At 35.2% G+C, this 25605-nt stretch overlaps 1 protein-coding gene across 8 annotated transcripts in view; it reads right to left on the reverse strand.

Moving 5' to 3' along the window:
* rg (A kinase anchor protein rugose) overlaps nt 1–25605 on the reverse strand; it is a 1617632-nt gene that overhangs the window by 747423 nt on the left and 844604 nt on the right. For 4 of the 8 annotated variants that reach the window (XM_081738911.1, XM_081738912.1, XM_081738905.1 and 1 more), the window contains exons 22-25: nt 23218–23392; nt 21311–21464; nt 12712–12891; nt 7913–8065 (exon numbers count right to left, since the gene is read on the reverse strand). In XM_081738911.1, the coding sequence (XP_081595037.1) occupies nt 7913–8065; nt 12712–12891; nt 21311–21464; nt 23218–23392 (662 nt within the window). Of the gene's footprint in view, nt 1–7906; nt 8066–12711; nt 12892–21310; nt 21465–23217; nt 23393–25605 lie in introns of all 8 variants that reach the window. The other 4 variants (XM_081738906.1, XM_081738908.1, XM_081738904.1 and 1 more) reach the window with 1 other exon arrangement.

Raw genomic sequence — 25605 nt, forward strand, 5'->3', positions numbered from 1 at the left:
TGTGTTATTATGTTTTCACTACTTTCATTATTATGAATATAATGCCAGAGTGTGTATCATATATACATCACTTGACTGATTCACAACTAAACCTATATTTTAAAGCACATAGAAGGAAAATATCTTAACTCTTACCTTCAAATATCGGATTGCATTGCTTGATTAGAGCAATACTATAAAAACTCATATGGACACATTTGACTTAAGCACACACTTTAGCAACATAGATTAACTCATAATATCAGAATATATACACAATAGTTAGTACTTTACATAATTTTTCAACTAAATAATAATAATAATAATAATAATAATAATAATAATAATAATAATAATAATAATAATAATAATAACAGAAGGCGAAAAATTAAAATAAGTTGACGATTACTGACAGAGTGAAAATATAATTTGTTCACTTCAACATATAAGGGAAATGAAAATGAGGTTCATGAACTAAAAGATACCAATTACTTGACAGATCACGCCACACCACTGAATGTGAGTTCCAAGATGAGTACAAGTCAAGAATCAACAGCTCAGTCTCTAGTTTTGGAATAAGTTTTAACATTATTTTAAAGATTTACAAACATGTGAAATAGACTTATACATTTCTTAATGAGAAATTGAACTTTTTTTTTTTTTTTTTTTTTTTGTTCTTACTTTTAAAATTAAATAATAACTTTAGTGTAACGCTTACACTTACGTTTCGTACGCTAAAAAAATTATATGGGTAATAAATGCAGGTGAATAATTATGAAGAACTGATGGAAAACAAAGCACGATAACCCAGAGAAAATGTGTGACCACAGTGTTGTATATCGCAAACCTATACGACGTAGAATCAAATCTATACTACTTGGAATCAAACCAGAAATCCCTTGCACAAATAGTGAAGCATTCTATTACTGAGCCAATTAAACAAAGTTTGTTTTTAAATTTATATTTTTATCATCCATTATAAAAAAAAAGAAAAGAAAAAGAAATGAAAATTTTCAGATTTACATCCCACGTGTACAATCTGTAACTAAAGGAGACGGATGATTAATGAAACTGATTGAATATGAAATGATTGGTGGAATGAAAATGTGCGAGAAAATCAGAGAACTCTCAAGAAAACCAACACTCACATGGTCTAAGATTCAATTCCTTTTTATGTGAGAAAAAATAGAAAAATAATTCCTCATGTAAATCAATGGGCTAAAAAAAAAGGAACAGGTATTCTACTGTTCCTTTCCGAAACTACGTTTATTTTGAATATCAGTAAACATATATTTCATTATTTATACAACACTGAACTTGAATAAAAAATACTTGTACACAGCAGGAACGATGTAGAAGAAATTCGAACATTAAAATCATCTTTCATTCCAATGAAAACAGGAAAATGCTTTCCCACATAAATCAAGTAACTGAAAATCAAAGATGGCTTCGAAATTGTTGTGCTATCCTAAGTGCAATATTTCATGTAAGGCATCGCACTAAAATTGCACCATTTACGATATTACAGTATGTATACTAGCCTAGCTTTGATATTTTCTCCCTTTCTTCTTAACAACAAATGAAATTAAAATTTAAAATACAATTCTTAAAATGAAAGATTATTTCAAATATACTTATCAGTACCAAAAGAAAATACACTTCTTGGCAATAAGAAGAGCAGCAATTCTTGGACTCATCATCATTTTGGAAGAAAGAATCACAAAAAAATATTGCAAGTAAAGCTAATATGCATATGATTATGAGGAATGACCATGATGTATTTTTCTTATTGAGAACGACACATATGTGTGTAAGGCAAGCGCTACATTCAATATAGCAACACTATATCAATATGGACTACTGAAAGAAACACTACATCGCTTGCAAAGCAAGAAAGAAAGAAAGAAAAAAAAAAAGAGTGAGCGAGTTTGTGATAACATGTAAGCAAAACATTAGAGAAAATAATTTAGCTCATATTAAGGTTATTGGCTCGCGATAATTATTAGAAGATATACGGTTAAGTATGCTATATACAAGGTTTGCATAAATGTGTTACAATATTTTGAAAACAGATTCCTCACATGAAAAAATTCATACGGACCTGTTCTCAAAAGTGCGTAATTTTGGAGTTATAGGGTGCCGAAAATGTGAAATTCAATAGTTCATAGCTCCATTAGTATGAGACCTATCGCAGTCGAGTCAAGATATCACTGAGGAACGATTATGTGAAGTATCCAAATATCCATCTTTTAGAACCTTCGGTACTTGTATAATCATTTTTAGAGGCTGTTTGGGAGTGCTTAATCACTCTCCACCTATCTCTTTAAAAACTGATGTACGAGTACTGGAGCATTCTTAAACATGGATATTTGGAAATGAAATAAAATGTTTAAGTTTTACGTCCCACGTTTATGCCGGTTAGGTTAAAGGAGACGGTGATTTTGAGAAATAATGAAATGGTGGAATGAAGAAAGTGGGAGGAAACGGGAAAACCCCGATGAAATTCACGCACACGGTCTTTGTCCACCACAAAGTTTACTTGGCGCGAGCTGGGATCGAACCAGGGACCCCATGCACTAGAGGTGAACGCTCTACCACTGAGCCACCGCGGCCCATACATGGATATTTGGATACTTCACATACTGGTTTCTCAGTGATGTCTTGACCCGACTACGATAGGTCCCATAGTAATGGAGCTATGAACTTGCTTCACGTTTCGAGTTCACTTGTTTCACGTGAGCACAGATCCATATGATCATTTTTTTTTTCTTATTTTGATGTAACATTTTACGTTTGTTGGTAGTGCGTGACGTACATTAATATCCTAACTATATACCGATATAAGGGCTATGAAACCATTGCTTAATCTTTAAACGTGTGAAGTTGGTAAAAAAAAAAAACCTTTAAATGGTAGTTACCGTTTCCGTGAGGGAAGCTGAATGGCAACTAGTAATTCCGTTTCTAATGCATCTTCTCTAAAAAGTGGGAAATGCAAATTAAAGATTTTACAATTCCTCATATACATCCTCACTTTGAATACTACAATCATGCCATCCAAACTGTTCACAACATATTATTTAAATTATACTCAATATTTACTGCAATATATGATAGAAAAGCTAAAAACTATTCGAATATAACAATCAGTATTTACTTTGTGAAATAACCAAAGAGAGGATGATTACTAGTTTCAGTGAAAATCGCCAAAGTAGGATAGCATGTTTCCTGACCTACTGTTATCAACAACTGCATTCGTTAAGTTATTTCATTTGTTCTGAATTGCGCTCATTTGTTGGTTTTGAACTCTTTGGCCTATTTTTCGTATTTTACACAGGTGTTTTGCTACATTTCGTATTATAATTTGAGTCGTATTGTCATTCCATAAATAAAAACCATTTGTTTGAACCAGAGAAACGAGTTTCTCTTTCAAAATATTAACTTTTTATTCTAAACATTTTTTCGTTCAATGCTTGTTTCTCCAGATATTTTATAGTCTCCAGTTAAAAACTTTACCTCCCATAATAACTATAATACATAAAAAAGATGAATTTTAATTATATTTTATTTTATAGAACAATTAGCTAACTAACTCACTCTATGGCCTATGGTTCAATGATGCGTTCACAAAAGCTCTACATTAACTTCTGTTCTAAGCCAACTGGATCCAGTTGCTACTTTGTATTTCTATTTCTGCGAGATCCATCTTAATATTGTCCTCCCACCTGCGCCTAGGTCTTCCTAATGGTCGTTTTCTGATTGGTCTTCCAGTTAAGACTCTGAAAGTGTTCTTAGTTTCTTCCATTCTGGCACATGACCTGCCCACCTGAGCCTCCTAAATTTGATGACCCTATTGACGTTTGGTAAAACATAGAAATTATGTAGTTCCTCATTATGAATTATGTAGTTCCCGTTGCTCTTGCGTCCGAATTCTTGTTCTCAAATACTTCAGTCTACGTTCTTCCCTCAGAGTAAGCGACCACGTTTCGCAACCACACGGAATAACAGGCATGATTATCGTTTTCTACACTTTAAGCTTCAATAGAACAATTATATAATGTATTTTCTATTGAATACCTATTAAACATGAAAACTCTATCAAATATAAATAAAGATGCACGAACTTTCTATTATTTATTATATTTTCAAAATGAACAGAAACTGAAATTAAAGTTTAAAAAAAGCTACAATATGGACATTCCTCACAACATCGAAGTGAAGAATCACACAAACAGTGGCTACAGTGTGTTACACATTTCGCAACTACTTTCATCTTTCAATGGGCAATCATAACTGCATAACTAACTTTTAATTTAAGGCAACACTTATAGAAAATGCGTGTACAAAACATAGTTGAAATCCTCAAAAAGTATCTATGGGTGCTATATTGAACATACTGAATTATTCATATACAGTGTCAATAATGGCAAAAGTAGCATATAGAGTAGTATTACTTTATCTTAAAAAGCTTTCTACAAAGTACAAGCTAAAAATAAGCAAATATATTTATATATATAAAATATTCAATATGTGTAGTATAAACTACGATCTTATCTACAAGCAGATGATTTTGGTCGATGAAAAGCGAAGAATAATGTATTAAAAGATCTTGTTGATTTCATTAGAAATTCAGGTTCTAATTTTGTGGATGCAATGAGAAGAAACAAGTATATCTGATCTTCGATTTGATGCTAGTCATTCCGCTGCTAGTAACAGTGGACTAAACAAATATTTTTTATATGCGGCATAGACTTAAATGGTATGTACCGAAGTTCGCATGATTATTACCAGGTCTATAGCATTTCTCAGTATTTAAATGGACACAAAATTAGGACGAAGAGCAAAAGTTAAATTATGTGTGAAACTAGGATAATTTCTGACAGTAAGATAGTCATGACTCGAACTCAGTGTTTAGATAGAAATTCGTGTTGTAAGGATCGTAGAACAATGTTGAAGCGCAACAAGAAGTCGGGTAGGGATCTGTGGATGTAATCTTGTAATTTGTCTCTCCTCGAGATATGGTAGTATATTGGGAAAGAATCTGATCTGTGCGAGATAATCTTGCATGATGGGTCCAAGTACTACTCCACTCTATCGAAGTTCTGGCGAGGTTTGAAGTCCACGAAATAGTAAGTTCCATTCTTTATATCCTTGGTGTTTAGAGGATCAGTAAAGCAAAATCAATAAGCTAGGAGATCACTTCAACAAAGCTCCAGAAAGTGCTAACATTAAGGGAATTATGTCTCGAGAGTTGTTCTGCTAAATCCAGACTCAATACAGTTCTAAAGCAGCTGAGGTACGATTTGAGGTAAAAGATCATATGGCACGATACTTTCAAATCTCAGATAGCAACTTCTTCCAGTTAAGACGGTGTAGTTTGCCATTACGATACAGAAGACGTGTCATAATGTAGAATTTCAAAACCTGATGATTCAAGTCTCCTTTCCCCGTAACTACAAAAGACATTTAAATGATGCCAACAGGTTATCCTTCCGCTGGCACAACATATATGTTAGTATGTTCTCAACACTACTTTATGTCCAAAACTTTTCCAAGCTATGTGTAATTTATTTTAAAAACAAATAAATAAATAAATACAAGTAAATATGCAATGCCTGATCTTGGTTCATTTTGATATAACATGTGTGGAAAAACATTCATCTTTGATCTTGTTAAATTTTCACAATTGTAAAGTTCAGAACATTTTTTTCCCTTCCTTCGTTTTTCTTTGGCGTGATTATCTAATTTTCGCAGACTAAAAACTAAGGGAATAAATTAAAAATGGCGGAACATACACACAAAAATGGGGGAAATGTACGTATTCTCAAAAGCGTAAGAACACAGAAAATTGCGGCTTCATCAACTATCTTGCGACAGGTAACAAGTAAGTTCACACTGAGTCTACTGACATTCTACACCACCTATCGTGATGCGGCACTGTACACAAACTCACAAATTGTGCACGATGACACCGTACAGCCTATACGAATACGTAACAGCTTTGAAATGAAATGTTTCACATGAATAAACAGAATTGGGTCAATTAGCTGGCTACCTCCATTTCTGATGTAAGCAACGGATCACTTTTATTCGGAGTTCCAACAACAGTCTTTTTATCACAACTACATTCCTTTTACGAACTTAGAGTCAAGATTGCAGGCAAAACTGTAAAAACTCAGTTAACACAACAAGTGATACTTCCACCGGACTGGGAAACTGATTTCATGAACATCTTATTAAAGATAATGGAATAACAGTCATGATAGATGTTACAAATGTGAACTGTGTTGTATGGAAGATAGAAAACTAAAGGCTTTAATAATATTGTATTTCAACCATAAGTATATCCGAAGTTGCTGTACATGTGAATTTAAAGTTCACAAGAATTTCATAAATAATAATCAGAAACTAGTAGGAGACTATATTTTATAAATGAACTTATAAATAAACATTTCAGCTACATCGATTTGACAACGAAAATAGTTGAATTCGACTTCGGTTTCTCAATTACTTGGATCTGAATCTCTTTTATTGCTGCACGTTTTCAACATGTTAGAACACAATTTTCTAAAAAGATTGGTATTAAATTTTCAGATTAGTTATTCGTATTTTATATAAATTACAAAGGAATTTAAAAAGATATACCAAATTAGGATTTCTCGGTTGTACACTGCAGCTGAATGAGTTTGCTGTTAAGGTGACCGACTTTTATTTCAAAAATACATATTTTTCGAATTCTTTTTCTTATGGATCTTTTTTTTTTTTAATTATTATTTTTATTTTTGTCGTATGTACCGTAAATACTCGAACGCACCTTTCCTGCCAAAATTTCAGGTATAAAATGGGGGATGCGTCTTGGAATGACATACAAAACCACACACAAAGTGATAGTGAAAGTCCGTGTTCAGATAGTAACAATGCTTAAGCAGAGTGTCCTCTGTTCACACTGTAAATAAGATTGTAAGATAGTACATTTGTTCTCTTTTTAATCTTGATATTTACATGTTTGACTTCAACAAATAAACCCGTATGATTTAATTTGAACTAGTCAAATTCTGAGTTGCTTCACTGGATATTCAGGATACGTCTTACAAGAATTGAATACAAGAAACTGGCACAACTTGTGAAATTTAGAAAAGAGGTGCATCTTAGATTCGAGGGTGTCTTAGATTCAAGTATAGACGGCACAAGTTGATAAACATTTTCACGTATCGGAACTTTAGTTTTGGATTGTTAAAGATTATACTACAAGAAAAAGATAAGCAGGATAAGCTTCTTCAATATGGTTAATAATAACAGAGATTATCCGTTGAAACTGTTATGGCTATATATAAAATATAAAAATTTACTAGGTAAAGTTATTATTGTTATTATTATTATTATTATTATTATTATTGAATTATGCGTCCATTGATTTGTTTAACGAAAGTTCATAAATACTCTGTAAAAGTTCATGAATATTAAGACAGTATGAGTAAAAGCAATAAGTAACAGTGTGAAAAGAGAACAGATAATAAAATTGAAGCTTAAATTTGAGAATGGACCAAAGAGTGAAGACTAAGAGGGAGAAAGACATGATGTGTGCTCTTAACTTTAGTAATATCTCTTAATTTATAACTAAGTGACATTTGAGACAAAATCGAAAGAAAGAAGAAAAGATACTTACAAATACTTACTATTCGTCAAAGTTCCATATAATCATTATATTTCGGTAAGTTAGCCATCATTAACAATAAACAGAATTAATATAACAAGTAAAAAAAAAAAAAAAAAAAAAAATAGAATTACGTAGCAACAAGTTTTATTGTAGCGACAAATTGTTACGTTATTACTTTGAAAGTGTATCTGTTAGCAACTAATTCTTTATATTACATCACACGCACACAAAAACACTTCACAAACAAGTAAAAGCAATAAAACTTATAAATACCTGTACCTTAGGCGACGCCTGGGCACCTCTTATTAAGGACTGAAGATGTGTTGATTTGTTAGACACGTTATTGTTGCTCATTGCCGGTGGGGTAAGTACAGGGAGGGGACGGCTTCGTTCCTTGCATTCTAAGCAATTTCTCACAGCACATGTACACACCTAGTAAGGGTAATGTTGATATTAAAAAGGACTGCAAAAAACACACCACACACTTTTTCAAGTATAAACACAATACAATGTTAAAAATAAGACAATGTTCTGTTAGTAGTTATGCATTATTGATCTCAAGCAGGATTGTAATAATCACTTTTAACAGAAACCAGGCAAAAGTTCTAGCCATAACACTTCTAGTGAGATCTACTCAGAGGAAAGATGGGTAACCGTCAGTCTGGCACTGCAGCAGCATCCATTCAGCATCGTGAGAACAATTGAGGAGATACCTTAAAGAAGTAGCGAACTCCGGTCTAGAAAGTCAGCATTAACGACGAGGGGAGTTGATGTGCAGACCACACATCACTCCAAAGGCATCAGTGCCACAAGCTGGCTGGTACACCCCGGTCTCCTAAGAGTTGTTCCGCCAGAAGTTCAGTTTTAGACAGAAATCAGGACGTTCTATTAGATATTCGTTCAGGAAAGGTTAGGGAATGAGATCTATGAGAGTATACACAGAAAGAAATGTTTACGTGTATCCTAACACAAAACGAAAACTTGTACTAAAACGGTCACTAACAACAGCAATTACAATTAGATACTTATTAAAATTAGAAGAAGTCATGGATTATTTGAATTATAAATAGCTATTTGAAAACGAAAGCAAAACGCTACTACGAAAAAAAAATTATTCAACACAGTTGTCAATACGGATAATATACGTAGTTCAACCCATTTCTTAACATTTATTGTGTCATCTAATGTTCAGATCTAAAGAGGAAAATTATCTTCCTTTTCAGTTCTAGGGTAAATATTAAGGTTGGGCGATATTCATTTAACTTATTGGTTAATACTAACTGTGAATTTTCTTTATAAAGAAATAGTTGGTCAGCTAAATATCGATATATATATCCTCAGTGAATAAAGCTTCAGGGCTGGGCCGAAAACTTAAAAATGCAAGTATTATTTAAACAAATGAGTTGCGTTCCATATTCTGACACTATACCAGGCCTGCAACCTATGTGAATTCAAAATATTGAATCCGGAAGTACAAGACACTTCCGGTTGTAATAGAATGAAAAGGTCCGAGATGGAACGTAGTCTTAAGACGCTGAATTCATATGAGAAGCTAATTTCTCGCAACTTTATTACCGTTTTTGCTCTAAGAAATTCCGAATTTCAGCCGATACCAGATCTCTACATTTTTTGGCATCTACAAGAATCAGAGCTTATATAGAAGCTATTCTTGTGATTCATATACAGGGTGTTTCAAAACGACACCGACAACGTTTGAGAGCTGATTCCTGACACCAAGATAAGACAAAAAATATAAATTAACCTGAGTGCACAAATTCTTCCTTTCGGAGTTATAGGCTGCCGAAAACATGGATAATTGAACTTTAAAGGTCCGTAGCTCTAAAACTATGAGACCTACCGTAGTCAAGTCAATACTTCACTTCGGAACTAATATGTGCGCTATCCAAAAATCCATGTTTCAGAATCCTGCAATACTTCCGCAACAGTTTTTATAGAGGTAGTAGGTGAGAACTTCAAATTATACGTCCGTAGCTAAACTCCCTCTATAAAAATTGTCTCATGGGTACTTTAGGATTATGGAACATGGATTTTTGGATAGGACACACATTAGTTTCTAAGTGAAGTCTTGACCCGACTTCGGTAGGTCTCATGGTTTTGGAGCTATAAACCTTTAAATTTCATTTTTCATATTTTCGGAAGCCTATAACTCCGAAAGGAAGTATTTGTGCACCCAGGTTGGTCTATACTTTTTATCTTGGTGTCAGGGATCACCTCCCAAACGTTGTCGGTGTTGTTTTGAAACGCCCTCTATATAACAGTATAACAGTAATGATAACGATATATATATATATATATATATATAGCCAGGACTGTTACATGTGCAGTTTCTACATAATACATGGACTACTTTAATGTATTATTGTTACACATATATTGTTCTGTTTACTTTATACTATGCTCCTTACTTTGCAATTACGTTTCTTCATTCATTTTTACAAAGTGATACCATGAAAACTAATGACTTAACTTACTAGAAATGAGTTTCCGGATTGCAGAAAAAATCGTTCAACAAACCTTTATTATAAGAGCACACATTACTTAGTATATAACAAAAAACGCCGTCGCGTACTCTCGGCCCGGGCACTGATTTTCCACAGCACGGCACTACTTCTATCATTCAAGACAGCATACATTCGTATACATGATTACAATTGGTTATATGTTTATAGCTGCGTCTCCGTTCAACGAGGGAGATCATATTATATATACACATTATTATTATTATTATTATTATTAAATGAAGAGTTACAGATGGTGATCAGAAAAATGGAAACACCTGTAGTTGGCAACACGTCAGATGTATGGGTTTGCAGTGGTGTCGTGGCGCCCGCAGCGCCGGACCGCTGGTGGTGGTGTGTTAGATCGGTCTCTATACTACGTCAGGCACAGTGGAACAGCAGTGTCCAGTGGCTGCAGCAGACGCAGGTAGTGTAAAATGGGAGACCTCTCAGATTTTCAAAGAGGGCAAATTGTTGATGCTCGGTTATGTGGAGTGAGTGTGACGGCAGTGGCTACTGTTAGGTGTGTCGCGTGGGACAGTGTAGAAGGTGATGACGGCCTACACAACACACGGGAAAACCACAGGGGAAGCGGAACAGTGGGCGGAAGAAAATCATGAGTGACAGGTCACGCCGGGTATTAAAACGCATTGTCACGCAGAACTGTCGTGCCACTGCGGAGCAAGTGACGGAAGAACTCAATCAGCACCTCCCCCACCCTGTTTCGACAATCACAGTCCGAATTACATGACATGAACTTACGGGGTCGTGTTGCACGGGCCAAACTGCTCATCAGGGACCATAACGCTTTCGCACGCCGCAAATGGTGCCGCGACCATGCAACTTGGACCGTTGAGGACTGGAAACGTGTGATATGGTCGGATGAGTCATCCTTCACCCTATTCCCAACCATGGGCCGTGTTTATATGTGGAGAACGCCCAAAGAAGCTTATGATCTAGAGTGTCTCCGCCCAACTGTGAAATATGGCGGCGGCTCGGTGATGCTGTGGGCCGCCATATCATGGTTTTCATTGGGTCCTGTGGTCACACTTAGCGGACGAATCACAGCCAACGATTATGTCGCAATTTTAGGAGACCACTTGCATCCTATGGTCCGGATGTTGTTCCCGGACAATGACGTCATCTTCCAGGATGATAATGCACCCATTCACACAGCTGGCGTTGTTGCAGCGTGGTTTGACGAACATCGGGATGAAGTTCAACACCTCCCCTGGCCCGCCCAAACCCCAGATCTCAGCATAATTGAACATCTGTGGTCCGTCTTGGAAACACGACTCCGGCGACGATTTTCACCTCCATCCTCTCTCACAGAACTGGCCGATGCCCTGCACGAGGAATGGTGTAAAATTCCACTTGCTACCATTCACGACCTCTATGCCTCCATCCCACGTCGCATCAAGGCTGCTCTGAAGGCAAAAGGTGGCCCGACACCATATTAATCTGGTAAGTCGCAATTTCGTTCAGGTGTTTCCATTTTTTCTGATCACCATCTGTATATATATATATATATAAACTTCTTGCTATCATTATTGTTATTTTCCTTTCCTTTATGGCGAAATAGGATATCGTACATTTCCACCACTTCCGATTTCAATAGAGGGATAGGGGTAAAGATGAAACCTATGCTTGGAATGCTGAGCCTATATTAAAATGTCATTTTTTGATGTCTCTTACCGTTTATGTTCCATGGATTGGTTGGATAGTTAGCCTCTCTTTAGCTACTGTGATATTTTCAAATTTTAAACTCTCCCATCGGAAATTAGCGGAGTTGGAATCTCGTGCATCACAGCCGCAAGAGCTAGCAAATTAGCGGGAAGGCTTGTTCTATGAGAAATGTTGAAACCACAAATGCTGTGATGCTGCTGTAGTGTATTTCTATCACTTCCAGTTTGAATAGAAAGTTACGAGAGGGAGTAATGCCTATTCTAGCGACACTGAATTTATATCAAAAAACATCTCTCACTAACTATTATAATTTTTGCTCTACGGCGATCAGAGTCGAAAACGGAAATTGCACATTTCTACCACTTCCAGTTAGAATACAGCAATTCGTAAAGGCGATAAAACCTATCTTTGACATGTTCAATCTGTATCACAAGAATATTTCTCACTATTTCTTACTGTACTTGCTATGATCCTATCCGACACTTTACGTTATTGGTCTGATACGTGACGGACGGACAGGCATACACAGCCATTTTATAAGACATCCCGCACTTATGCACAGCATAGTTCAGAATTCTTAACTCAGCACCTAATGTAAATTGTATGATTGTTAATATCCCTGAATATGTTAGCATACCATCCAAAGCTGAGTAGAATATCGTATAAACATCATGATTGCAGTTGTCTTTAAAACAAAGGAAATCAAATGTCTGCTTTGCTCTAAAGATATCTGTTTATAGTTTAATTAAAGGTAAACGTTATCAGGAGCCAAACGTACAATCAAATTATTAGGTTCTTTTTCCTTACTAACAACACAATTAATTATCATTAAACATACATTTACACATAACAATACACAAGCTTGGAACTCACCAGTCGGAGACATTGTCTAAGAATTCCCCCACTCGACATGTTCTTCTCGGCTTCTAGTTCACCAAAATTAAGAGAACTGGCAAAAATAAGTACATCAGCCATATTCACAAGGCGCTGAAGAAAAGATACAGCCACTTCAATAGGCATTCCTTGAGTTGGTTCGATGACGTCCAACTCATTCTGCAATATAAATAATAAAAACGTGTTTTATTTGTTACAATATGTTTACAATTTTTAAAAAATATACTTAACAATTACACTAATAAATGTCAAAATTAAGGTCAGACGAAGAAGTTTTATAGTTATCAAATTTGTCAGTTACCACATAGTTTTTTTTTCTTGAGACTGTTCATACCATTGCACAGTGGACTAGGAACCCCGAAAACCTGGCCAAAATAGGAAGTAGTGTTTTAATTTTTATGAAACTTGGTATACATAGGTTTAGAAGATCGCTCAGTACGAATTTGATACCAAAAGGGGAAAATTCAAAATGGCGAATACAAATTGCAAAAATATGTATGTATCTGTAATATGGGTATAGATATTACAAAATAATCAGATGTAAAAACAGCAACAAATGAAATCTTATTCGTCATACAGTGTTATGTCTCGAAAGATCGCAAACTATCGCAGTAGCCATGAACGAAGATGCAGGGACCATGAGCAGGAATCTGATGTCGGCATATAAAACCACAGGTAATTTGCAATATACAGTTCCTGGATATCATTTGCCCACTCTTCAAGTCTGTCTGAATCGATGTCCAGGCCCGAGGATAATGCCTGTAATACCACAGAGTACTTCTCGATGAGTTTCGTATGGAGGACCGTTATCGTGGCTACCGTTTCCGCATTCTGAAAAAATATTCTAGCCGTGTTGCCTTCATTTGATGTTCCGCTGCCGCCCGGCCTTGGATCATCAACAATGGGACCTAACTCGGTTTTCAATTTCTTTTGGATGTCTTCCTTCCTTTTCTTCACGGCTCATTGATCTTCTTTTCAGACTTGCCATTTCTTTATGTCTCGTACGCATAGGCGAAATGAAGTAGCCACTCCCTGAACCTAATCCATGCATGTAATGTAGAAAGACTAAATCTGAAAGACTCGGGATTTTCAGGCTTGGTGAGAGGTCTTCTTGTAACTGTTCACATCTTTATGTTTTGTATCGCATACATAACAGGTTTGTGCAGACTTTGTATGCGTGATGGCGTTGCAGACTTTGATATCTACCATGGAGCCTGTGTTGGACTTGAAATGCCATATTTTCAACGAACATCTTACTTAGTGTTAAGGCTAATATCTGTTCTTGCACTAGCTGCACCTCTTCTCACGCCAGGTCCTCGGTTTCTTTCTTGAATTGGAGCCGAATTGGGCTGCAGAATCTTGGTATGATGGATGGGGATTGTGCCACACCTCTCTTACACCTTTCTTCTCTAAGAACAGCTGAAATGGCACACATGAAATGAAGAAATTATCTGAATCCTGGAAATCAATCTCATTAGCTGACTGCTTGCATTGGTCCTGGTCACTAGACTCATCACAGCTCTACTTGCTGATCAACGTTAGACACATACGATATTTACGCGGCACGCTCTGCAAGACTGGCTCTTGAACCTGCAAAAGCCTTTTCACAGTGTTATCTAGTAGACTCTGAAGTAGTGCTTCCGACAACGATTCACTCACTTGTATGTCGTCTGGGTAGCACTTCTTTGCATCCCGTATGTGATTATGAATGGGATAAATATCATGCCCAGTTTCTTCGCTTCACTTCTAAGAAGCTGATACTAAATATTAGATTCCTTTCCAAAACCCAATGCAAAACCATACCTGAATCGTACGACGTTGCAGTGTGTCTTTCGGATTGTGTCCAGACTTCCTAAGCTTGGTCGCTCTAGTTGGACTTTCCTCGATTTCTTGCAGTACTTTTGACTTGCCAAGTTCTATTTGCTCTCTGTACTTCATCGCGGATGCGTAAGCAAGAGTGGTTCCACTCTCGGCTGACTGAATTTCCTGTCTTTCTCCTCTTTGATATTTCACTGCTTTCTGCAAAGTTTGCCTTTAGGTGTCCGACTTTCGCTGAGCTCGATAGCTCTGGTTCACTATCACTCAGCTTAATATCAGTATCCAGCCAGTATCCACCAGTATCAGTATTCAGTCAGTATCAGATTAGTATCAGTATTCGCATTTTCCTTCTACTTTACCGTACTCGCGATTGCATTTGTCGAGCTTATGAAACATCTGATAGCAAAAGGCGATTACTGTTTTTTGATCAGCACTACATAACATCTCTCCACCTGATCTTTCATTTTCCACGAAGCGCAGGAGCGGCTGCTTTTTAGCTTCTCTGTTTCCTTCTGCATTCCTTAGAAACTCAAACAGCTTCCTTCTAGTCATTTTATGTGACATTGCTTTGAAAAAAGAACTAACTTGCTACTGATATGGTGTATTTTGGTTAGAAAATTTCACTCACCATTAACAGTAAATATGGAATTACAATCTAAACGGGCAAAATTGGTTCACTGTTTCAGAAACATAAATAACTGAAGTACCATATTAGCAAAAAACACCGTCTTGTATCCTCTTATCCCGGATTAAAAACCTGCGAAACCATAAAAATGTGTTTTTCTTCGTGATTTACAACCTACTTCTCCATAATCATCCATAGAATTGATAAATTACATATAACGTCATAACTAGATGTTTATCATTGAATTATAATATAGCCTACACAGATGGAATAAACCATAGTTACCCAGTCGTGGATACGACGCTAATATCCACAAAATTTCGCAAACTTAACCTTCTCTAACATAGAAAATATCCATGAATACAGAACATTTACAAAGTTTAGTTTTGGCTTTCACTCCCGACCAAAATAGTGAACATATGTCAGTAACGCTGATAGCTGTATACGATTGAGACTTTCCTGGATCATATGCGTTAGCTGATTGATCCTTCCATGAACTTTCATTTTTGGGGGTTTTGGTCAGGTTTCCAGGGTTTCTGGCCCACTGTGCATTGTCAAGAAAAATCTATCTCACTATGTCGTGATATGCACATCACATGGGGTTCTCACAAGAAATATCAATACATAAATACAATACACCTGAAAGAATTTTGAATTTAAATTGTTTTCCGGTAGATACTCCCGCAATTTTAACACAAAATAATTTTCTTTTTGAATCAGCAATTTCTAGGTTAAAATGTTAAACAAAGTTAAAACTAAATTAGAATTAATAAGATTACCTTGAAAGCATTGAACTATATCCTTTTACTATAACAATTCTTTGCCTAACTACCCAATGATGTTTCCAGTGAGAAAATGAAATATTGTAAAGAAAAGAGAATATAATTCTATGCCTCCAAGGTTAACTACTTTGTTAGACTACAACGTGGGACTTATAAGATTGTACTTTTAGTACGTCTGTCTGTCCATTACTCCAAAAGATAACTCTTGAACGAAAGCGAATTCGTGAATTCTGTTTTCTCAAAATGTAACATTTATTTCAACTTCAACTATTTTTGGACAGTATGTTACATATTTGCCGTAAGTTCATCAGAATATATATGATTATTTAAGTACTTAAGATGTAAATCACCCAATGAATGTTCAATAATAACACACAAAATAAAATAAATTTACAAACTTGTGTATTTTTCGAAGACTTTTTCATATTTACCTTATATTTTTATATTTTTTCCTTTTAAATTGAATATACATGCATTTTACAACAACGTCTCTTTTGATTATATCTTAACTGCCTAGAAATCTGTCTGTCCACACAAAATAACTACACAAATGTGCAGGTCTGGCCATAAAAGAAAGTATCATCTTCCGTACCAGATCATTGTCCATAATAACATTTACATATTTATACAGACTATCGTTACACAATAGACGGCTAGAGCAACTATCTTGACAGAGTTCACTGATGGAGACAATCCATTAACATTTTCACGGGTAACGGCGATGTTAACGGTGTCTATCCATATCTCGTTTAAATCTTATATTACCACCTATCTTTTATGCAACCTGCACAACAACAAAGAAATGTTGGTTGCCTATAGTAACAAAATATGAAATCGTGTGATACTCTTTTAGCACAGTTTATTATGTGTAATTCTAGTCAGGGTTGTTTTAAACATTTTGTTTTAAACACGTGTATTTTTTAAGTCTTGTTTTAAACATATGTTTATTTTTATTTCATTTAATTTTTGTAAAAAAAAATCTGCCAGAGAAAAAAAAAATACAAAAAAGTGATTCTGTTCAGAAGGTTATTTTCTTCCCGTACAGTGTTGCCACACTTGGTACAATTACCAAATCCAGCCCTTTTTGTCATTCATCGGCCCATTGGTACCACGCTGGCATTTTCAGCCTCTTTTGTGAAAAAAGTTGGTACAATTCTATCCAATTCAGCACCGTGTAACAGATGCTTGTCACATTTTCAAAAGTGTCAGTAAGACTTTTCTTACATCTCATGATTGATTTTTTCCTCGTTTTATATATTTTTCTCATATATGGCCATAATACCGTTTTGGTCTATTGGTCACTTTGAAATAGAGGAGCGTTTGATTTCCTTACAATACATACCGAAGATAACTATTTTTCCTTTTAATTTGCGGCCTCTATTATACTTCCCACGTGCGAGAAAAGTTTCATCTACTTCCACAATTGTTCGGGGTCTTTCTATTTGGATGTTTTTTTAAAACGTAATTTTTAAAAAGAGCAATTTTTTGATTTGGACTCTTGAAGAAAGGGGGCGGAGTGTTCTAGAATTTACTTCTTTTAATTTCGTGTTTATAGAGCCATGTAATTATTACACTGTGATAAAATAATGAATTCAGCCCCTTTTGATTTAATTTGGTATTATTTTTCAGCCCATTCCAGAGCTAGGACTGTGGCAACACTGTTCCCGTGTGAATGTTTTGATTTCTCGTGGTTACAGCAGATCGATGTGGTGATTCACAATTTATTTCGTTTATTTTTTCCTTTGTATTTTTATCGTCTATTCTATTGTTTAAGTACTTATCAGTTAACTCGCGAGAAAGTGTTGTAGTCGAAGATTCGACTATTTGTATAAATGATATTAAACAATAAATAAAAGAATTATCATTGAAACACGTTTTTGTGTTGTATTCAGAAAACAAAGAGCTCTTTACTAAATTGCGGTTCTGAAATTAAAATATCACAGGCATTCGTTAATACATACCGTACATGTTGGTTCTCAGTCTTCGTACAACTTGGAATCGTTTAACGAGAGTTTTACGGGAAGAAAAAAGGACATCATTTCGAGGAAACCGAAGAAACTAATTTTATACGTTTCGAACAAACTTGGGTTGCAGGATAAATTTGGCTCCAACTTAGGGCTTTTTAAAAATATTTTTAGATATGAGTCGTTCAGAGCACAAGAATCCCAGTCCATTTTCAAAAAGGTTCATTTTTGCTCAGCAAACATAGTATCTTCGTAACGAAGAGTGCGAAATAAATGAACCAAAAACCACGTCAATAGCTGTAGTGTGGGCTAGAGGTTCATAGGACAACCGCTAGACAAGGGCGTTTCTAAAACGGGGGAACAGGAGGGCTAATTTCCCCCCTCTCTGCTCATAAATTTAAGATATTGTGTACGCTGCAGCGTGAGAAAGATTAATAAGTCAAGTTCCAAATATCATAGTCAATGATGCATAATTACATTAAATAAACGCAAGGTGTGTCAAAAAGAATACACCGACGGAAAACGTCATATATTCGCAACCACGAATCCGAAAAGAAAGAAAGAAAACTACGTGACAAAGTGCAATCTAGAGTTTTTATATGATTACCGCTAGAGTGGCGTCCGTTTAGAGGTCTTCCGTCCTCCTACCGCCTACCCTGAATTTCAAATTTTGGGACAGTAATGCAGATTTAGAAATATTTTGCTGAGCAAAGTCCAACAGAACAAAATTGAAGTCCTTACGCCGAATAAATACTGAGTTTGATCAGTTAAAATCCATTTCCATTGGCCGCAAGGAGAAACTTATATTGCTCTTTTGTATTTTCTTTCTTTCTTTTTGACCCAAGGATTCCAAAGGTGGCTCTACTTTTGAGTTTCGGGCCTGCTTAAAATTCTGTAAATTGTGCCTAAGCAACTTTCCAGTTTTGATCATCTATATTCCCTCCGTATTTATTCGGTGTAAGGACTTCAAACTTGTTCTGTTGGACCTTGCTTATCAAAAAGTTTCTAAATCTGCCTTACTGCACCCAAACTCTGAAATTCAGAGTGGGGGTGGGCGCGGCTGCCCTCCTGCCCCCACTGACGTCCCTGTCTAGCGGCCGTCATATGAAACTAGCCCACGCTCTTTCACGTGGTTTTAGTTTCATTTATTTCGTACTTTTGACTGCTAAGATATTACGTTTTGAAATAGTGTTCATTTGCTGAACAAAACTGAACATTATTGAAAATAGACTTGGATCTATTGTGCTCTGAATGTCCCAAATATTGTTTCTCTGCAATACAATTATTGATTTCAATACAGAGGCTTGCAGAAAATATTCTAAAGTTAGCACAACATGAAGTGTGCTTGAAACATCACTTTTCGAAAATGTATTATTTTAAAATAATTTCCGAAATAACAATCAAATTTTTGCAACTACAATTTCACCCAGCTCCAGGTGATCAATTGAGTAAAAATTATGTACATGTGTGCAAAATTCCAATAATAATACAATTATTTGAACCAAATACTGTAAAAACTGTCATATTAAATCCAATGGTCATTCGAAAGTCACTTTGAAAACCACTGGTGTTACACAAATTAAATTAGGTTAAAAAAAAAGTGCGTTATCAGTGACAGCTTACGGAAATACAAAGTTAGCATACAGACACTAAAAAGTCATTTCCAAAACCGCTGATGCTACAAAAACGAAATTTGATATATTAAGGTGCATTATCACCAGTGTACTATGAAAATATTTAATCTTTTTTCGAAAATCATCTTGAACAAGTGGCCAATAAAAATTCATTAAAAAAACTATGTAAAAGCCATTTTTAGTCAAACAATTTTATTTCTGTTATCAATGTTGCACTAATCAGTATATACAGGATGAATCGGTAATACTGGTTGCAAGTAAGGAGTAAAAAGTCTTAACAAATAAGTTATTACACGATTTTGAAATATGTTTTAAACTGTTCAAAATGTTTAAAACATGTTTTTTTTTTTTTGTTCGTGTTTAAAAACACGTTTAAAACATTTTGAATATCTTTTTCATGTTTTAAACACACGTTTTGTTCTTTCTTTTTTTTTTAAGTATTTTTTCCAACCGATTCTAGTCTCTAGATTGCTTTGGTACAGTCTTCCATTTTTCCTTATCAGAACAAGAGGTTTGATTTTCTTGTAGTTTTTTATTACCTCATGTTATCTCGGCCTTTCTTGAGTTCTGCTATTCACTCCACAGCTAATAGTGTGGTTCAGCATGCCAAAATATTCTGAACTTAAATATTCCTCGTTGTTTATACCCTCTACAAAATGCAAGTAGAGAACTAGTATGTACGAATTTGAGGACAACTGCCAGTAGATAGCTGATCTGTAGAAATTTTAGGAATAAAATGAAATGAAAAAAAAAAAAAAAAATGACCGTGTCGATTCTAGTTCGATCGGTAGCATAACATTTTAGGAAGCGAGAGTTAGGAGTTCGAGTCTCTGTGAATTCAATGGCCATATAAGCTTGGCAGAATTGCCACTGAAGGTTATCATAAATCAAATTACTATTAATGGTTATCACTGAACATCGAGCTGTACAAATGGTGGGTCCACCGTACACATTTAATATTCTACCATATCTGCTGATACTTATACATTGTTGACTATATATACGGCATAACCTTATAAAATCCGCTTTAAAAAATAAAATAAAAATCTTGTGATTAAGATAAAATGGTTGTCGCTTTCCTTTGCTCCTATAACATATCAGTAATAGCTTTTGGTAACTGTAATTACAAGTTCTCAGAAACACATACTTTTACGCAGTGTTGCAAATTTTACCCACGTTTATCATATTTCCGTAACGGTTTCAGGTATCAAATTGCAGTAAACGGCAACGGTATCGTACTCACCAAGAATATGTTCTGATCGCTAAAGCAAGCGTCAAAATCCAAATGAGTGAAAAAATAGTAGATGCTGCAATCTACTGATATATATCTTGTTTCAGTCTTCAAAGCAATTTAAATGAAAATCTTAATTGAATAAATACAAAAATAAAAAATGCCTAGAATTGCAACTCCTTAAAAACTTCCGAAAAAGATGTCGGTACTACGTACCGCCAGAAAAATTACTGAACAATAGAATAACACGTAATACCAAAAATCTAGTTCGAGTATATGTTAAACATTAAAACTACTATGAATTCTTAGTAAGCTTCAAGTTTTGTATGTGAAGACGCCCTCTAAAATGTTGACCTAAATTTAGTATGATGTCCAGGACAGTCAGGCACATCACAAGATAACCTACCAAATATGCATTAATATGTTCTATTTTTAAAGTTAAAGATAGTATTACAGTTACGTATAGGTTTATCCTTTATAATTCGTATATACATTGACTATAAATACAAGTAAATTAAACTTACATTTGGTGAAGTGGCTGATGCCAAAAGTGGTAGAAGTCCACCGCAGGCAATGATCAAGTTATCGGCTAACTGAGAAATTAGGTGTACAGTATTGACAACAAATATGGCATTCTCACTACTATTGACGAAATCGAGTACAGACTTTGTTGAATGACTGAAAAAAAGTGAAAAATACATCATTTCATCGAAATTACTACTAATATTTCATTCAATTTATTAAAGAGTAATAAAAAAGAAAAAAAATCATATTCTTCAATTACTTTCAAAGAACAGAGAAAAAAATACTTTGGGTATTTCAAAACTCAATTATGATCAATTAATGAATTCCTTCGCTCTAAAAGCTCCTGTGTAATCTCTCTTTGGATTTGTTTCCAAGTACTTAAGTAATTTACCTTACACAAGTCATTGCGTAAGTTCATGCATTGACAAATATGATGAGAGAAATACCTTCGTAGGTACACGTACTTACGTTTTCACCACGAGTACAGTACGTGCATGACCGCAGTACGAGTCGAGAACAAAACCATTTCGCTAAGTCGGTAGTAGTTGCGACTAAAATCTCAGGAACATCGTATCAACATTTTGGAGCCAATCTCACCATTAGAGAAACACAGAAGTGTGTCATCTACTGGGTTCCTAGTTGACCATAATCTATAAATCTAAGGTATGTACTCGCTTCATATTTGTCAATGCCTAGTCATGAGTCAGTACTTGGAAAGTTTCAACAGACGCGAAATAAGATAAAAATACATGCATTAAAATCATTCCTCCAAATTTTATTTTTTTACATTTCACCATAAACAGGAAGTTAATACATACTGGTGTAAGAATTATCGATGACTAGATTTCTACGAACAAGTTGGTTATTACTATGACTACGATACCTCTTGCGTAGGTCCCACTTTATGTTAATCATAGATAACATATAGCATATCCGCAATATATTAAAAGTTTCGATCCTAAGCAGGACTCGGGGTAACTTATTAACGTAAATGAAGGAAGCTCGAGTCTAATTAGGTAACAACAGAGGAATTCTATTTAAGAATATCTATAATTGTTGAACTCATATTAAAACAATAAGTTTAAAGGTTCATTTGTCATGTATTTCGCATGCCTACCTTTTTTCTACTACCTGATTTTTTCTAAAATGCACTTAACTGACAGGAAGCTGAAATTTGCTAGGCTCGTGACGGCCCATCTGCTTTATTTCTTTTCTGATTTTAGATTGAGATTGAACTGAATTAAGTTGGCCCATTGACACTTAATTTCTCCGGACACATCCACCACCGTTAAGGCCGTTCTCAAAGAAATAACGTTCATGAGAAGTTTTAACTTGGCTCCAAACAAGCTTAAGTTTAGATTGAACACTGAACAACCCATGTAACAAAAAGCGAAAACATTTACAATGTAACAAAGGAAAAGCTAATGTATAAGGTAAGTTGGTAACTGATTCACACCACACAATGTAGCCCGCCAAGACCCGTCTCGCTCGGAGTGATGAGACTAAAAGAGCTGGCGGACAAAACTTTAGAATTTGGCGATATCTATCATCAATAGTGAGAGTGTTGTAATCTAAATCTACCCACACTCCCAAATAGATACATAAATAAGCTTTCGGACTGTTGGAGCACTGATTTTCGGACTTAATGGCTCAAATTGTAGCACTAAGCATTTGAACAGATTGTGAGAAGCAATCCGGTGATCCTAACAGTATTATATCGCAATAATATACTAAGAATTTGACTAACGATTTTACTACTACTATTACAACTACTACTACCACTAATAATAATAACAAAGTAGCAACTTGGATCAATTGTCAAATTTATGAAATCTCTTTCACAGACAGAAGAAAACAGAGACAACTTATTAAGGAATTTATAATCACGAAAATAACCATTACTCACCTTCTCCATACTTGAATATCAGTCTCCAAAGAGAATAGAACATCTGAAAGAAGGCGCTGGTGAATGTACGACCACTTGAACTCAGGGATTCTAAACGGTGGTCGAGTCGGTCCTGGACTGAACATGGTACGGGCAGCATTTTTTGAAACAGATGCTGTCTTTGTCCTTTTTGATTCTAGAAACAGACAACAACTAATTAGATATGTCGTAAGTGGTGGAACTGTGAAGTTCCAAGATGGTCATAGACTCCTTGGTCAGAGCCATAGAATCCATATTTATATACTTATATATATAATTTCTATCATGTCATTTTGAACAAAGTCCATATCCTAGGAGAAAGGGAAGGGAGATGAGGTTAAACATTTATACCAAAGTAGAGTATCTGACGAGTCTCTTAAGTTAGTGAGTTGAAACTCCTCATTAAAAATAAGTGGTCACATGCCCCAGCGTTTTTGAAAACCCCATTTCAAAAACTGAACGGGAACGGGGAAATTTTTGTAATACAGGGTTCGGCAAAAAGACCTCCTATATTTGGAGAGGGCGCTATGTGAGTTGTGATGGAGATACGGCGGCAAAGCGCGTATCGATTGATAGCGGTATACGTGCTATTTGCAGTAGTCGCAATGGCATGACGCAGTAAGCATCGTGCGTTTGTTGTGGAGGAGTATATTCCTAACGGTGTTTCTGTGATTACTACTTAGCGGGCATTTCGCATTCGGTTGGAATTTGGCCGACATGATTCTGTTCCGGATAGAAAAACTACTCAAGTTTGGATATCAAATTTTAGAGCAACAGTTCTGCGATGCAAATGTTTCTCCCTCTGATGAAATGAGAGTATGTAATAAAAATAAAAGGAGCTACCAAAATCTAATACTATACTTTAATATAATTATTGATTCACTAGTACAGGTTGCAGTTCTTCGCACTTACTGAATAGTATGAAACCTGCAACACAGTAGAATACTTTGAGCTATTTAACTTGAGCGAATGGTGAGATGCTCCACATACTATTAACCTCCACAACGTCTGAACCCCCCCTCAACCCACTAGAAAATCGAAAAAAGGGCATCGTACGCGATTATACCTCATGAAGATTTATTTATGTATAAAATTCGATAGTTGTGGGCGACTTCTTTCTATGCAGATATCTGATGACAAAAGGACACACAAGTTCTTTTCTTATAACTATTGATATTGAAAGGATGTGAGAGGACAGACACTATTTAATACAAATAATAATAATAATAATAATAATAATAATAATAATAATAATAATAATAATAATAATAATAATAAACTGCAATACTAACCAAGTTCACTGTTGTCAAATAAAGCTAAAAAAATCCACTTAAGAAGTCGAAACATACCATATATTAAAAGATTTTGAGGGTTTAAATTGGTATAGTTTTCTATATAAACTAACTAACTAACCCTATGGCCTATGGAATCCGGAGGTTCAATGCCGCGGTCACAAAAGCTCTCCACTGACTTCTATACTTAGCCAACTGGATCCAGTTTCTACTTTGTATTCCTATTTCCGAGAGATCCATCTTGATTTTGTCCTCCCATCTGCACCTAGGTCTTCCTAATGGTCGTTATCCGATTGGTCTTCCAGTTAAGACTGTTCCTAGTTTCTTTCATTCTGGCTACATGACCCGCCCACCTGAGCCTCCTAGATTTGATGACCCTAACAATGTTCGGTAAACCGTATAAATTATGTAATTCCTCGTTATGAAGTTTTCGTCATTTCCCATTCCCGTTCCTCTTGGGTCCGGATATTCATCTCAGTATCTTGTTCTCAAAAATACTTTCAGTCTATGATCTTCCTTCAGAGTAAGCGACCATGTTTCGCAACCATACAGAACAACAGGCATGATTATCGTTTTATATACTTTAAGCTTCAAATACCTTGACAGACTTCGTGACGATAAGATATTTTGAACTGAATAATAACATGAATTCCCTGCTTTTAGTCGACATTTAATTTCTTCGACAATATGGTTTTCGTCTGTTAATACTGATCCTAGATATTTGAAAGTATCCACTTTATCAAAAGTATTATTTGATATTAACGCATCCATAATTTACCGTATTATGATCCCGACGAACTTCCATGTATTATGGTTTTCTGTATTCGACAATTATTAATGTTAAGGATTCTTTACTTATTTCGAATACTGTCATGAACGCCATCTATGTAAGGCCAGCCATGTCACATTTTTTGTTTTAGTTTGTACGTATTGTAAGATTTACAGTATTATACATAAACTTGCATTCACGACCACCAAAAAAAAAAAAAAAAAAGTATCAATTGGCACATTTTACTAGAAAACTGTATTAAACTTATATACCTAGATACATCTATTCTAAACTATGCATACGATCTCT

This window comes from Thermobia domestica, chromosome 14 (genome assembly GCF_964235325.1).
Source record: "Thermobia domestica chromosome 14, izTheDome1.hap1.1, whole genome shotgun sequence".
Classification (NCBI taxonomy): domain Eukaryota; kingdom Metazoa; phylum Arthropoda; class Insecta; order Zygentoma; family Lepismatidae; genus Thermobia; species Thermobia domestica.